General features: G+C 41.9%; 1 protein-coding gene across 1 annotated transcript; it reads left to right on the forward strand.

Moving 5' to 3' along the window:
* Positions 1–50: 50 nt before the first annotated feature.
* Positions 51–11,652, forward strand: vps36 (vacuolar protein sorting 36 homolog). The gene is made up of 14 exons (XM_029120915.2): positions 51–243; positions 612–680; positions 787–857; positions 1,226–1,340; positions 1,981–2,070; positions 2,612–2,698; positions 3,008–3,040; positions 3,665–3,742; positions 4,516–4,650; positions 6,403–6,468; positions 7,511–7,575; positions 9,330–9,414; positions 9,830–9,906; positions 10,516–11,652. The coding sequence occupies exons 1-14, from the start codon at positions 148–150 to the stop codon at positions 10,607–10,609; spliced, it is 1,161 nt and encodes a 386-aa protein (XP_028976748.1). The 5' UTR covers positions 51–147; the 3' UTR covers positions 10,610–11,652.
* The last annotated feature ends 2,099 nt before the right edge of the window (positions 11,653–13,751 follow it).

Raw genomic sequence — 13,751 nt, forward strand, 5'->3', positions numbered from 1 at the left:
TTTAATATATTTTATCAGGCAACTGGACGGGACACAGTCAGGCAAATACTTGAACACCTTTCAGGAAGTAAACAGAAATGTCAGAATCGTGAGAATTTGTCGGATATTTCTTTCAACTTGCTACGATTTTGTTTTGATGCAAGTAAAATGGACCGATTCACATGGTCAAATGGTCTTCTAGAAATGAATGAAACGTTAGTAATTCAACAACGAGGTGTCAAACTTTATGATGGAGACGACAAGGTAAAATTGACAGATAGCTGTAATGATAGTTCCTGACTGCTCAGATTCAAGAAAATAACTAGTTGAAATGTATATATATCTGGCTAAATTGCAAAACGTCACGTCACGTTACTGGGGCATGTTATTGTGAAACAAGTTAACTATTATTGTTCACATATACAGCATTCCTGCTCGGAAAAAAATATCCCAGTATAGACTATTTTCTGTACCACCTCAAATCCACGTAAAGCGCGGAACCAGTATAAGGCTTTATTTGAGTTTTATGATCGTCTCCACCTCATCCTAGATACTGTTTCAACAAAATGCCAATTTCAGTCCTGCCCGGATCACTGACAATCTGTTGTCTTTAACTCTGGTCTTTCCACTAGGCCAAGTTGGACGTAGGAGTCGCTATGCTCAGTACTCACCAGTTGTTTTGGAGAGATCAGAAGAATCATGTACGGTGTTACACACCACATCTTCATCTGCATTTTCTGTGTGGTCTTTGATGCTTTGGTTTACCATTTCCATTTTAATAGTATTGTGTGTGGGTGTGTGTGTTAGGAATGCTGCATATCCATACCCCTGTCCCAGATTGTCTACTTTGAGGAACAAGCTGCTGGTATCGGAAAGAGGTGACCAATTACACAGAGTTGATTCCTAATTAAACTATGTAGCCTATTGAACCAACACTTTGTTCCATACATTATATAGATAGGTTCAGAACTTCCTGTGAAATGATGTTATTATAAGTGAATATGATTTATAATGAATGTGGTCCACTGTAGCTCTGTGGTTAAAGCATGGTGCTTGCAATGCTGGGATATTGGATTCCTTATAATAGATTGTTTGCGCTTGATGTACTGTTAACTCTGGGTTGTTATGACTGCTAAATCACATATGTTGTTATATTAATGACCCTGTCAGTTCATCGTTGATGATGAAAATGACATTGAAAATGACTGAACATTCCCCGATTTCTTGGCCGCGTCTGACTCTGCAGTGCCAAGATAGTGATCCACCTTCATCCGGCTCCAGCTAACAAGGAGCCAGGACCCTATCAGCAGAGCAAGTTTTCCTATATCAAACTGTCTTTCAAAGAGCATGGGCAAATTGAGGTGGGTACTACTTTACTGCTCTGGCATTCTGTCATGTTTTTTTTCTTGCCCGTGTTGTGGTTTAATTTGTAAGGTGAGGTACAGGCTTGTGACACTGTAAGAGTGATACCATAGAAAAAGTGGTATTGGGTAAGTTAAAATGTAGTCATTTGGACCTGGGAATTGGCAGGATGCTAGCGCAAACATAACACATTGACAATGTCCAAAAATACAGTAATCATCAAAGATCATGTCAAGACTGTTTATTGTATTTATTATTAGTGCTATGTAATTAGAGCTACAATCAGGTTAGATTTGTTTAGTTGTGTTTAAGCACATATTCTGAGCCATCGTGGCGTGTTTGTGTGTGTTTAGGTACTGGTTCTGAGCCATCATGGCGTGTGTGTGTGTGTGTGTGTAGGTACTAACTTGAAGCCATCATGGTGTGTGTGTGTGTTTAGGTACTGGTTCTGAGCCTTTGTGGCGTGTGTGTGTGTTTAGGTACTGGTTCTGAGCCATCATGGCGTGTATGTGTGTTTAGGTACTGGTTCTGAGCCATCATGGCGTGTGTGTGTGTTTAGGTACTGGTTCTGAGCCATAATGGCTTTTGTGTGTGTGTAGGTACTAACTTGGAGCCATCATGGTGTGTGGGTGTGTTTAGTTCTACAGGAGGCTAACGGAGGAGTTGAGCCAGAAGAGATGGGAGAGTATGCCTGTGTCACAGCCCATCCCCACGGCAACAGGTTCACAGGTTGACACTGATCCCTATTCTTTTCCACTCCACTTTTCTATGAGGGACAGCAGTTTATTTTCTTTTACATTGACACTCCCAGCCACAATGTGGCACTGCCGTGTTGTTTCCAACTGAAACAGTGCCACTGTCCACACAACACTTTCCCCCTGATGTCCTTCACTGACTCATTGAGTTATTCTGTGAGGGATGCAAAGAGGCTGACTAAAGAGAATGTGCTGAAAAGCCCAATAGCATTTCAGACATGCCATCTTTCTTTAGTTGCTTTGCAGTCCCCCCAGGATTCAGCAGATACTTTCTGTGATAACTGCAGACTTAAAAAGCTTGCTGTTTGCTGTGGCAGTTGTATAATGTCCCAATTAAGTATGTCTACTATAGAAAATGATCTAAAAACAGGAAACATTTGTTGCTGTGTGCTTTTGTCTGAAGCATATTGTTTGAAAACTGTGCTGTGATTGGGGGAAACTCAGTGCATTCTTTTGTGTGTGTGTGTGTGTGTGTGTTTGGGTACAACCTCTCTCCCTATCCAATCATCCTACAGGCAGGAAGGACTCGGGCAGTGGGGATCGTCGGCATTGAGAGGAAGATAGAGGAGAGGAGGAAAGAGACAGACAAAAACATCTCAGAGGTCAGAGATTTAGTAGGGGAGAGATTCAGAGGAGGAGCAAGTTCAAAAAGTTTTGGACAGTTTTGGGACTATCTCTGTTAAAGCCACACACAATGGGTGCCCCCATGGCTGATGTAGAATCCTGTAGGAAACAGGTGCTGCTAATCTACTGGGGAGCCATCAGGGGACACAACAGCTGTTGAGACGTTTCCAAATTAAGTTCTTACAATTTGATATACAGTAATTCCAATAAAACATTTACACAGAATTCATCTCTAATGGTTGCTTCTTTTTTTGCTCTTTCTTTCTCTGTCTCCCTTGCTGTCTCAGGCCTTTGAGGACCTCAGTAAGCTGATGGTGAAGGTAATGGCGTTGTTTTAAATATGTGAACTTCTGAGTAGTGTCATGATGTTTTGATCTTTATATTCCATGTCAAATGACCACAATTGAACTCTTTTACTAGCACAATAAAACCTGTGAGTGTATGTTAGGGCAGGGAATGGCCAGGGACCACACAATATAAAGTACTGTAGACGCTGATAAGATATGCACTGTATTTCTATTGTCAGTATTATGTATTGTGATTTGAGGCTGTCATTTTTAACACCGTTACGTGACAGTAGAGAGGCTTGACAAAATGACTTGACAGTAGAGAGGCTTGACAAAATGACTTGACAGTAGAGAGGCGTGACAAAATGACTTGTCAGTAGAGAGGCATGACAAAATGACTTGACAGTAGAGGGGCTTGACAAAATGACTTGACAGTAGAGAGGCGTGACAAAATGACTTGACAGTAGAGAGGCGTGACAAAATGACTTGACAGTAGAGAGGTGTGACAAAATGACTTGACAGTAGAGAGGCGTGACAAAATGACTTGACAGTAGAGAGGCTTGACAAAATGACTTAATTAGTCATGGTTGTAAGAGCTGAAAACATCTCTATTCACCTCCCAACTTTTATTCTTCAAAATGTTGTCTGTGTCTACAGGCTAAGGAGATGGTGGAGCTGTCCAGGTCCATTGCCAACAAGATCAAAGAAAAACAGGGAGACATCACAGAGGACGAGGTACATCTGGTCTGATCAGTGTGGTGCACTGTTGGTAAAAAATACACAATCTGCAAATAAAAATGTTAAATGTATACTATAGTCCTTTCAACTCCTGCTATTTGTTTGCTTTCAATTTTCTTCAATTGTTTTGATTTTGATTGTTAGACATTTGGCATCTGGATTTAACATTGCTAGTCTGGTGTAGCGATGATGAGCCTTACAGTTGGAATGCTGTGTACCAGATGCTACTTGTTGATACGATAAGAGAACTCAATTGTTAACCTGTATATTTTCTTTCCGTAACTAGGTTTCTTGGCCTAGTTTGGTATATTGTACTTGTGAAGAAACTCATTTGGAAAGAAATATTGTTAGAGAAAGGAATTTGTTAGAATTGGGTATGTTGTTAAAATAATCATATTAGGGTTCCTGCTCAAGTTACCCACAATTCATATAACTTCTTCTATGATGTGATTTGTTAATTGATAGTTAGCTGGTAAGTAGCATCAGTGCAGACATTATTTGTCTTACTAATGACCTGCAATTTTACATTTAACTACATTTATGGAATTCACAGTCTGTCAGATCCAGCAGTAAGCTGAAGACAGGATACCTTCTCCCCTCTGAGTTCATACCAGATACCCTCAATGGAAAGTTTTTTCAATTGGAACGCCTGGTCGACAGGTCAATTATTCATTACTCCGTCTGGACCTGATACTGCTCAGTCACTAATGACTCTCCCCCACACATACACACCCTGTGGGTTGAACTAATTACATCTCTCTCTGTACCAGACGATCCGGTTCAAGTCATACCTGCTCAGTATGGGCATCGCCAACCCCGTAACCAGGGAGACACACGGCTCCGGGACCCATTACCACCTACAGCTGGCCAAGCAGTTAGGAGATATGCTGGTAGCACCACTCGAGGTGAGAGGGATGGAGAGAGACTTGCTGCTAGAACCGCTAGAGATGAGAGAGAGACATGCTGATAGAACCACTAGAGATGAGAGCGAGACATGCTGATAGAACCGCTAGAGATGAGAGAGAGAGACATGCTGATAGAACCGCTAGAGATGAGAGAGAGACATGCTGATAGAACCGCTAGAGATGAGAGAGAGAGAGACATGCTGATAGAACCGCTAGAGATGAGAGAGAGAGACATGCTGATAGAACCGCTAGAGATGAGAGAGAGACATGCTGATAGAACCACTAGAGATGAGAGAGAGACATGCTGATAGAACCACTAGAGATGAGAGAGAGGCATGCTGATAGAACCGCTAGAGATGAGAGAGAGAGGCATGCTGATAGAACCGCTAGAGATGAGAGAGAGAGACATGCTGATAGAACCGCTAGAGATGAGAGAGAGACATGCTGATAGAACCGCTAGAGATGAGAGAGAGACATGCTGATAGAACCGCTAGAGATGAGAGAGAGACATGCTGATAGAACCGCTAGAGATGAGAGAGAGGCATGCTGATAGAACCGCTAGAGATGAGAGAGAGGCATGCTGATAGAACCGCTAGAGATGAGAGAGAGACATGCTGATAGAACCGCTAGAGATGAGAGAGAGAGAGACATGCTGATAGAACCGCTAGAGATGAGAGAGAGAGAGACATGCTGATAGAACTACTAGAGATGAGAGAGAGACATGCTGATAGAACCACTAGAGATGAGAGAGAGGCATGCTGATAGCACCACGAGAGATGAGGAGAGAGAGATGAGAGAGAGAGAGAGAGAGAGAGAGATGAGAGAGAAACTTACTTGCTGATGGCACCACTAGAGATGAGAGAGGGATGAAGTACAGTACATGGTATAGGATTGGTCACAGAGTTCAGCGGGGTTACAGTAGATTGAAAGATATTGTTCCTTAGCCTGCTGGTGCAGGAACGGAGAGACCTGTACTGCCTGCCTGATGGTAGGAGGGCAAACTGTTTGTGACATGGATGTGAAGGGTTCCTGATGATGCTGCCCACCCTGTGCAGAAACCGCTTGATGAGAGAGACATGGTGCTAGAACCGCTAGAGATGAGAGAGACAAGGTGCTAGAACCGCTAGAGATGAGAGAGACAAGGTGCTAGAACCCTTAGAGATGAGAGAGACATGGTGCTAGAACCGCTAGAGATGAGAGAGACAAGGTGCTAGAACCGCTAGAGATGAGAGAGACATGGTGCTAGAACCCCTAGAGATGAGAGAGACATGGTGCTAGAACCCCTAGAGATGACAGAGACATGGTGCTAGAACCGCTAGAGATGACAGAGACATGGTGCTAGAACCCCTAGAGATGACAGAGACATGGTGCTAGAACCCCTAGAGATGACAGAGACATGGTGCTAGAACCCCTAGAGATGAGAGAGACATGGTGCTAAAACCGCTAGAGATGACAGAGACATGGTGCTAGAACCCCTAGAGATGACAGAGACATGGTGCTAGAACCCCTAGAGATGACAGAGACATGGGAAAGGGACATGATGTTAGATGGGAGGGAGGGGACATGCTTCTAGCACCACTAGAAGTGAGGAGAGGGAGGGAGGACAGGATAGAGGGGGAAAGGGAGGAACGTGTGTGTGTGTTCAAAATGAGTGGTTTGTAGCATCCTGTACTCCAACGTCTCATAAAGTGAAGTTAGATTACAGGACTTCTAGGTTGTAGGTTCAATATGTACATGTCTGTCTTTGTGCAGGAGCGTGGAGGGATGATGGCTTTAACTGAAGTCTACTGCCTGGTCAACAGAGCGAGAGGAATGGAAGTGAGCTGAGGACCACACACACTCAAACACCCACAGGACCCAGAACCAGACATGGATACACCAACAAAACTGATTTAATGTGTTTATCTCAGTTAGTGTTTCTAGAATCAGACCCTGTTGACTCTATTATCTGGTGTTAAGTTAGTGTTACTAGTATCTGACCCTGTTGACTCTATTATCTGGTGTTAAGTTAGTGTTTCTAGTATCAGACCCTGTTGACTCTATTATCTGGTATTAAGTTAGTGTTACTAGTATCAGACCCTGTTGACTCTATTATCTGGTATTAAGTTAGTGTTACTAGTATCAGACCCTGTTGACTCTATTATCTGGTGTTAAGTTAGTGTTACTAGTATCAGACCCTGTTGACTCTATTATCTGGTATTAAGTTAGTGTTACTAGTATCAGACCCTGTTGACTCTATTATCTGGTGTTAAGTTAGTGTTACTAGTATCAGACCCTGTTGACTCTATTATCTGGTGTTAAGTTAGTGTTACTAGTATCAGACCCTGTTGACTCTATTATCTGGTATTAAGTTAGTGTTACTAGTATCAGACCCTGTTGACTCTATTATCTGGTGTTAAGTTAGTGTTACTAGTATCAGACCCTGTTGACTCTATTATCTGGTATTAAGTTAGTGTTACTAGTATCAGACCCTGTTGACTCTATTATCTGGTGTTAAGTTAGTGTTACTAGTATCAGACCCTGTTGACTCTATTATCTGGTGTTAAGTTAGTGTTACTAGTATCAGACCCTGTTGACTCTTATCTGGTGATAAGTTAGTGTTACTAGTATCAGACCCTGTTGACTCTTATCTGGTGATAAGTTAGTGTTACTAGTATCAGACCCTGTTGACTCTTATCTGGTGATAAGTTAGTGTTACTAGTATCAGACCCTGTTGACTCTTATCTGGTGATAAGTTAGTGTTACTAGTATCAGACCCTGTTGACTCTATTATCTGGTGTTAAGTTAGTGTTACTAGGACTAGTAAACTGTTATTTTACTGGAATAATAATTATTTTCTTTGCCCGTCTCACTCTCCTAGTTGTTATCTCCAGAGGATTTGGTGAACGCCTGTAAGATGTTTGAGTCGCTGAAGCTCCCTCTAAGGTGTGTGCGTATTTGTGTGTTTGCGTGCATGCGTGCGTGTATGTGTGTGCCTCGCAGAAGAATTGGCCAGGCTTTTCCTGTTTGACTTCCTATTTTGGAAGCTGTTTCCTGCCTCCTTGACCATGTCACTTCCTGTCTCTTCCCAAAGATTCAAACAAAAACAGAGGAAACACAGACCTAGACCTTGTCCCTAATGGCACCGTATTCACAACTACTACTACTCCTGTCGTTCACTATAAGCACTATTTACTACTACTCCTGTGTTTTACTATAAGGCTTATTTACTACTACTCCTGTTGTTCACTATAAGCCCTATTTACTACTACTCCTGTGATTCACTATAAGCCCTATTTACTACTACTCCTGTCATTCACTATAAGCCCTATTTACTACTACTCCTGTCGGTCACTATGAGCCCTATTTACTACTACTCCTGTCGGTCACTATAAGCTCTATTTACTACTACTCCTGTCGGTCACTATAAGCCCTATTTACTACTACTCCTGTGATTCACTATAAGCCCTATTTACTACTACTCCTGTCATTCACTATAAGCCCTATTTACTACTACTCCTGTCGGTCACTATGAGCCCTATTTACTACTACTCCTGTCGTTCACTATGAGCCCTATTTACTACTACTCCTGTCGTTCACTATGAGCCCTATTTACTACTACTCCTGTCGTTCACTATAAGCTCTATTTACTACTACTCTTGTCATTCACTATAAGCCCTATTTACTACTACTCCTGTCGGTCACTATGAGCCCTATTTACTACTACTCCTGTCGTTCACTATGAGCCCTATTTACTACTACTCCTGTCGGTCACTATAAGCTCTATTTACTACTACTCCTGTCGGTCACTATGAGCCCTATTTACTACTACTCCTGTCGGTCACTATAAGCTCTATTTACTACTACTCCTGTCGGTCACTATGAGCCCTATTTACTACTACTCCTGTCGTTCACTATGAGCCCTATTTACTACTACTCCTGTCGTTCACTATGAGCCCTATTTACTACTACTCCTGTCGTTCACTATGAGCTGAGGAAAATCTTAAGGAAATTTATTGTTAGTGAAAAATGCTAATTCAAGCACTTATTTTATTACTCACACTTTTACACTTCACACTTATTGTATTACTCACACCATTACATTTATTTTGTTACTCATACCTTTACACTTTACACTTATTTTATTACTCACACCTTTACACTTATTTTGTTACTCATACCTTTACACTTTACACTTATTTTATTACTCACACCTTTACACTTATTTTATTACTCATACCTTTACACTTTACACTTATTTTATTACTCACACATTTACACTTATTTTATTACTCATACCTTTACACTTTACACTTATTTTATTACTCACACATTTACACTTATTTTATTACTCATACCTTTTTTAATGTAATTTTCTACATATATGCCCTATTTTTATATTCTAGTTTCCCTTTTAAAAATCATTCACTCTCTGACTTTCTCTCTCTCTCTCACTCCCTCCTACCCCCCATCACTCCATATGTTCCTGTCTCATACCTCCTTTTTTCCTTTCACTCCCATTTTTCCGCCTTTTTTCTCTTTCTGTTCTACTCATTCTCTCTGTCGCTCTGTCCTATCCTCTCTCTTTCCTGTCTTTATCATTCTTCAATTCCCTTTCTCTTTCCTGCACTCTTTTATTCCCCCTGTTGTCTTTCCCCTTTATTCCCATTTGTTCTGTCTCATCCACCCACCCTGTCCAGGCTGCGTATCTTTGACAGCGGGGTCATGGTGGTTCAGCTCCAGTCCCACAGTGAAGAGGAGATGATCGCCTCGGCTCTGGATAACGTAAGACTAACATTATTGCATCCTAACCACGATTGTATTTCAACTTTACCGCAACGTCGTGTACCGATAACATAAGACTAATTATTGTACAACCTAACCTCAATCCACTGTAACCTTTCCACCCTCAATCCACTGTGACCTTTCCACCCTCAATCCACTGTAACCTTTCCACCCTCAATCCACTGTAACCTTTCCACCCTCAATCCACTGTAACCTTTCCACCCTCAATGCACTGTGACCTTTCCACCCTCAATCCACTGTAACCTTTCCACCCTCAATCCACTGTAACCTTTCCACCCTCAATCCACTGTAACCTTTCCACCCTCAATCCACTGTAACCTTTCCACCCTCAATCCACTGTAACCTTTCCACCCTCAATCCACTGTGACCTTTCCACCCTCAATCCACTGTGCAGGTGACCGACAAAGGCTCTCTGACAGCTGAGGAGTTTGCCAAGCTGCTAGGCCTTTCTGTTCTTCTGTCTAAAGAACGGTAGGTAGCGTCACACACCTACTCACAGGATAGGGAGGGGTCGGGCTCCAGGAGGTGGCCAGTCCTCTTCTAGATGTGCCGTGGGAAGATTTTAAGAGTACTTGACATTTGTACTTGACCTTTGTACTTGACCTTTGTTGGTCACGTCGTTCATCTAAACAACTCCATGGGTCCCATCTGATCGTTGCTGAAGTTTGAAGCTGGTTTCACTCTCTTTCTGCCTCCCTAGTGTTAGATTCTGTCAATTTTTGATCCATGAACAAAATTGAATGCAACCAGATGTCAGGGGAGGGCCATCTTTAGTCAGCATGAGGCTACAATGATAACCTTCCATTCTTTCATTTTCTCTCCCGTTATTACAGAGTTAACACTGTCTTTAATGCCAATAGACATAGGAGGCGGTCAGTGATTATAGCCAACCATTACACAGTCTGTTATCCTCCAATCAGAAAGGTTTATCCTACATGATACGCTTGTATGGTATGTTCCAACCTCCCTATGGTCCATGGGTCTATCGATAGAATCTATGACAGTCATATGGACGTTGTTCAGCGTTAGTCAGCACATATGCGTTGTGTTAAGTTTCTCATGCCCATTTCCTCTCACCAGGTTGTTTTTAGCGGAGAAGATGGGTCATCTGTGTCGTGATGACTCTGTGGAAGGACTGCGCTTCTACCCCAACCTCTTCGCAAGTCAGGCTTGATGACAACATGTCACGCGCAAATGTCTAGATGGTTGGCAAACAAAAAACGTACTTCTCTGCTGTCCAAACTAATATCCTACAAAGCAGGAACATTGAGATAGCCAATTAACTTGTCTAAATATTCAGCAGTGATATTTTCTATTCTTTTTAGCGCTTGACTTGGGCATGGATTCGTTTAACTGTCTCAGTGAACCAGAAAATCTAGTTTTTTGGTTGTTTATCAAAGTTATTTCTTCTGTTAATATAGTAGAAAGAAAAAGGTGACCTTTCATCCAAAACTCTAGTCTGTACAGTGTTTTTCCGGGTTTTTCCTATGATGACTCCTAGACTCATGGTTAAAGCTTTGTGTAGCTAAAGTCAGTATCTGGGTAGATCAGGATGTGCCTCTCTGAGTCCTACACAATAAGGCTCTTGGTGAACATAAAGGCAATTGTTCCTGTTGTATAATAAGGTTAACGCGGTCTGCCTCAGTGCTTTCAATTTGATATCATGTGATCTCTTCCTCTGTTAGTCTAATCAATAATGAACCTGGGATGAGGTTACAATTAAGCATTTCCTGTATCTCAGAGCATCTCCAGGTTTTCAGTAAATTCTGGAATTGTTTTGTGAAAGTTGCTGTAACTACAAACTTTAATCAAACTCTGCATGCTGTGGAAAGGCATTCTCGCATAATTATCGTTTTTCTGCAGAATTATGCAAAAGTCAAATGATTGAAGGTATTGCAAGGGTTTGAGTTGGCTTAAGTAGTTTCCCCTTTGGGAGGAAAATACGCTTCCCAGATGCAGGGTAGAATGTGAGTCCCAGTACCAAGCAATTATTTGCCCAGCATTCTGATTTCAGCCAGAGTCTTATGGGGGAAAATGAGCCATTGATGCCATGTTTTCATGTATTCTGTGTCAGTTCTTCTGCATTATGTTTGTTGTCTCTGATTTAAATGACACTAGTTATCATCAGTAGGGAAAGGCCATGAAACAGTGTAAATGTTTAGTGTGTTCTTTAAAATCAATACATTTTCAATTAAACAGATTTTCTGGCTTTGTGAATGTCTGTTGTCATTCCAACAGCCTTGTAACAGGGCGCTATTAGAGCTGGCTGTCTTATAATCTTAATATATGACTTGGTTGAAATGTATACAGATCGAGAAAAGGCCACTGAACCTAAATCAAGGTGGGGGGGGGGGGTATTTTGTGAATTGGACCTTAGTGGTGAGCTCAGATTACTTTAATATACAACCCCATTTCCAAAAAAGTTGGAAAGCTGGATAAAATGCACATAAAAACAATGCAATATTGTGCAAATCGTTTAACCCTATAATTGAAAATAGTACAAAGACAACATATCAAATGTTGAAACTGAAAATCTTATTGTTTCTGGAAAAATGTCCAATTAGAATTTGATGCCAACCACATGTTTAAAAAAAGTTGGGATAGGGGCATGTTTACCACTGTGTTGCATCACCTCTTCTTTTAACAAAACTCTGTGTTTGGGAACTGAGGAGACCAATTGCTGTAGTTTAGAAAGTGAAATGTATTTCTATTCTTGCTTGATATAGGATTTCAGCTACTCAACAGATTGGGTTCTCTTATGTCATATTTTTTGTCTTTGTACTATTTTCTATTGAATATAGGGTTTAATTGATTTGCATTGATTCTATTTTTATTTACATTTTACATAGTGCACCAACTTTTCTGGAAACAGTGCTGTAACTCTGAAAGAGGGGGTCCTACTAGGTGTATTACAGCAGCGTGGTTTAATGTGACTGAGGGAGGAGGTCCTACTAGGTGTATTACAGGAGCATGGTTTAATGTGACTGAAGGGGGGGTCCTATTAGGTGTATTACAGCAGCGTGGTTTAATGTGACTGAGGGAGGAGGTCCTATTAGGTGTATTACAGGAGCATGGTTTAATGTGACTGAAGGGGGGGTCTGATTATGTGTATTACAGCAGCGTAGTTTAATGTGACTGAGGGAGGGGGTCCTATTAGGTGTATTACAGCAGCGTGGTTTAATGTGACTGAAGGAGGGGGTTGTTTAAACACAGATTATCTCTTGGATTTCCTGCAGAACCAGGGTATGTTTACGTAAGTACTCTCATAGAGGCATGCAGCACTGACCTGGGATCAGATCCACACCTGTCTCTGATAATCTGATTAATTATGATCTGAAAGACCTGCTCTGAGACTCAGCCCATCACCATGTCGCCGTGCTTCCTGGGATCGGCCGGCTGAACACTTATTAGCCAGTGGCCACGTCCCAAATGGCACCCTGTTCTCTGAGTAGGGCGGTACCCAAACAGTGGCCTGGTCATAAGTCAGTGCACTACACTGGGGGAAAGTGTGCCATTTAAGACGCACGCTCTGTGCTCAGCAGGCTAACGAGGAGAAGAAAGAACAGGCTAGTGAGAACTACACACACACACACACACACACACACATAGACTGGCAGCACGTGGCGTATCCCAGATTAGATTAGCCTGCTGGGCCGGGTGCTCCATGTGGGTCAGTCACTGATAGTTAAATAAACGGGTTAAAGAGGACTGACTGGAGCAGGAGGACACCTCAAGACACAGACCTGGAGTCGAACCCTGGCGGACCAATCTGGCCACACACACACAACATGCACTCCACCAGCACAATGAAGGGGAAGGAAACGATGACACAGTCGGTCGGATTTTGCTCTTAGGCATGGATCGAGGAATGGCTGTTCGTCTCTGAGTCCTAATGTTATTATTCATAACCGTCCTAATGTGTCCTAATGTTATTCATTTTCAGTTGTTTATCGAGGAGAGTAGCACTGAGGCCAGTCGGCTTTGGGAACAAACAATTCCTGTGTCAACATTATCAGTGTAATGAAACATGCAAAACATGACAAACTTGAACATACAGTAAATGATTAAAATCTTGCCAAACGCTTTCTGGCCTCTGCAAATTCATTCCCCACCAGTGTTTTTCCTGAAGAGTCAAGATGCAATGTCATCCATAAATTATCCTGAATGGGGGGTTGTCATCCAGGGGTCTGTGTTTTTTTTCTTTGTGTTATTTTGTTATCCTGTGTCTGTTATCCTGTGTCTGTTATCCTGTGTTTGTTTCTGTGTGCCTTATGTTTTAATAATTGTTTCAAGAAATTAAGGAACTAATCTTCATT

The sequence above is a fragment of the Esox lucius genome, chromosome 7, assembly GCF_011004845.1.
Source record: "Esox lucius isolate fEsoLuc1 chromosome 7, fEsoLuc1.pri, whole genome shotgun sequence".
NCBI classification, from domain to species: domain Eukaryota; kingdom Metazoa; phylum Chordata; class Actinopteri; order Esociformes; family Esocidae; genus Esox; species Esox lucius.